The 2,972-nt window shown below is 46.3% G+C and overlaps 1 protein-coding gene across 2 annotated transcripts; it reads right to left on the bottom strand.

Annotated features, from left to right (window-relative positions):
* Window positions 1-281: 281 nt before the first annotated feature.
* On the bottom strand, window positions 282-2,650 carry LOC147617297 (serine/threonine/tyrosine-protein kinase HT1-like). 2 transcript variants are annotated; one of them, XM_086776928.1, is made up of 3 exons: window positions 1,700-2,649; window positions 1,083-1,538; window positions 282-860 (listed from the first exon to the last, which is right to left on the bottom strand). In XM_086776928.1, exons 1-3 carry the CDS (start codon window positions 2,345-2,347, stop codon window positions 708-710), a joined length of 1,257 nt encoding a protein of 418 aa, XP_086633054.1. In that variant the 5' UTR covers window positions 2,348-2,649; the 3' UTR covers window positions 282-707. The 2 variants fall into 2 exon arrangements, with proteins under 2 accessions (XP_086633054.1, XP_086633055.1); XM_086776929.1 differs by having other exon boundaries at window positions 718-949; window positions 1,700-2,650.
* Between the last annotated feature and the right edge of the window lie 322 nt (window positions 2,651-2,972).

Genomic DNA, 2,972 nt, shown 5'->3' with positions numbered 1-2,972 from the left:
AAATACACCTTGACGTTTGGCGTCTACACAACTCCATTACTTGTGTGCCCCCATGCATATGTCCTACATACGAGTAGAATATCACCCTCCTACTAGCAATAGGAGACTGGCATTGCCCCTCGTACTCTAGATCTGTCTAAGTGGAGCAAACATCAACAGAAGGGTATTTTTTATCAAAATTAAAATTGCACATCAAAGTACATTGAAGACACCAACAAAAAGGCTACATCAAAGTACATTGAAGACACCAACAAAAAGGCTACATATCACAGGAGAATCTGACAGAAATTTACAGAAGATAGCATTGAGTTCAAATGTACATCTTGAGAGGTCCAAGTTGCTATGTCCGTTCAAAACTGGTTGACAGATATGGCACTGTATGGACCACAACCTTCAAGCACAGAGAGATGAAACCTTCACTAAAACAACATTGGTTTTTGACCAATTGGCACTGACAACCCTTCAGTTTTGAAAGGTGAAGCGAGGGAGTGGCAGGTAAATTCAAAATCATGGTGCCAAAAGTAATGAAACCTTGTGTTAAGTTTCATGAGAGGGTTTCCACTTGAATTTGTCATATGAATGTTGGCCAGGTTATCAAAAGAATTGCTTTTGAATGGTTATGTACACAAGTAGGGGATGACTGCACAGGAATAAAGAATTAAATCTGGTCAACTGAGTTGAGTAATGCTTGCCTCAATGCCGTGTATTTAATATTGTATTGCCAAAACCTGATTAAAGCTCTGTAAGATCTCTACAATCTGGTGAAATTCTGGTCTCTTGACAGGATTGCTGGACCAGCACTGCTGCATAAGCCTGGCTAATTCTTTTGGACAATGAGTAGGTACAGGTGGCCTGGCTTTCTGCCCACAGATCAAGAGACAATTGAAAGTATCAGCCATACAACAGCTTCCGAATTCCTGACTCCAGACAACTACATATGTCTCCTCCCCTGATCTCAGATAAGTATTGAACGTTAGCGACCATCGCCATTCCCCCCATATCTCCCCCCCCCCCCCCCCCCCCCCCCCCAACATTCAAATACTGATACCATTGAAAAGGATTCTTTCCAGATGAAAAGTTACCTCTTGGCAAATGGCAAAAGCAGCTTGAACAGCAGTCATCTCTCCAAATGGCATTAGACCAGTGAATAGCTCCCAAAGCACAATACCAAAGCTGTACACATCAACTTTCCTAGAGCACGGCTTCTCTTTAATCATTTCAGGAGCCATCCAACGATAGGTTCCCATGAAACCTTTCATGCTATCTCTATGGGATTCCAAGCACGACACCCCAAAATCGGCCACCTTGATGTGGAGATCATCAGTCATGATAAGATTATCCGACTTCAAATCCCTGTGAATTACACCCTGTGAATGAAGATACTCCATTCCTCTAGCCACATCAAGGGCTATCCTTGTCATCAGTTTCAAAGGAAGAGATTGTGGTTCATTTTTGTGCAGAAAGGCCTTTAATGAGCCTGCAGGAAGATACTCTGTGATGACGCAAAAAACTGGTGGCTTCTTGCATGCAGCAACAAACTGCTACAGAAGTCCAAGTCAGAAAGGAATCCTAACACTTGCAAGCAACAGCTGCACATCCTATTTCTCACATGCAGGCATACAACAGAACCTAAACACTGAGATCTCCAAAGCCTAAGCAAAAGCCCTTACAAACCGCTCAATAATGAAAAGCCCTTTACCTCGATAATGTTGCGATGGCGGAGGCGTGACAGAAGGGTGACTTCTTGGAAGAACTGTCTGTCAAGCCTGGAAGAGAGGAATTGGTCCTCATGAGGAGGCATGATGAGCTTAACCGCAACAGCACGATGCTTGTAGATTCCATGGTAGAGTCTACTGTAGGCTCCCGATGCGAACTTCTGCCCAAGGAAGAGCTGCGACATGTCCACCATGGACTCGGCTTCCACAGCAGAAACAGTAGCAGAGAGCTCGCCTCCCATAGACTCCTCTACATAGCGAGACCAGGAGGAGACGCGGTTGAAAGCCTGCCGTTTACTCGAAACCATGTGTAAGCTTCCTTCTCCTCCTCCTCTTCTTCTTCTAAAAGAAGACTGCTCCTGCTCCTGCTTCTGCTTCTCCTTCTTCTTCACGGGTTTCTCTGAGTTTTCCATGGCCTCCTTCTCTGAGGATGCCGTGACATCTTTCTCCTCCGAGTCGGCCTTGAAACCGTTGCAGAAGGTGCTATTCAGCACAATGGCCAGGCGCCTGCAGAAGCTCTGCCTCCAGAACCTCTGCAGAGCAACGCAAACCAACGCCTGCTTTCTCCGCTTCCCCCTTTCTCGCAGGGAGAGCTTCTTGCAGGCAGCAAGAACGCAGCGCCTGAGCCCCATGCTCTACAGTTCAAGCTTCGCCACAAAGCAAGGTTAGCTTCAACTTTTTTTCTACGGTTGGAAGACGGGGCCTGCCAATGGCGTTCAGACAGACGATGGAACCTGCATAGCCGCTCCAGGAAAGCGAGCTCAGGTGCCCTCAGATGCTCGTTTGGGGAAGAAATCCTGGCTAGATGAGCAGGTGCGAGCAGGAATCTTTAAGGAAATCAGAGAGACGCTTACCCGCTCGAAAGAAACTGCTCTACTGCAGAGAGGCTCCTTCGAGAGCTTGACAAGGAGACCGCTGATAGAAGAAGAGAGGCTACAAGACGCCTTGAAGTCATCTCTCTGATTGAGCCCCGCGCCGGGAAGAAGACAGCCATGACTGATAAAACCATTAACTTATTAGAGATTTTTAAATCTCATGCTTACCATAAAATATTACTACTCTGTTCATGCCACGTCATGCAATCCTTCCCCGTATTCCGTAGTGACGATCCGTAAGCTTGTAGGGGCCCACATCGATATTCCCCAACAAATTCCATCTTCACGTGCTTTCGTCTTTTAATAGAGTCATTGCACACGACATAAGTATCTTTCACATGGGACGGTGCCCAAATTGTGCCGCAAGTGTCCTTCACTCTAA

This window comes from Cibotium barometz, chromosome 37, assembly GCF_041138505.1.
Source record: "Cibotium barometz isolate CiBa-2024 chromosome 37, ASM4113850v1, whole genome shotgun sequence".
Taxonomy (NCBI): domain Eukaryota; kingdom Viridiplantae; phylum Streptophyta; class Polypodiopsida; order Cyatheales; family Cibotiaceae; genus Cibotium; species Cibotium barometz.
The sequence above is the reverse complement of the archived record's forward strand: the minus strand, read 5'-3'. Positions and strand labels throughout refer to the sequence as shown.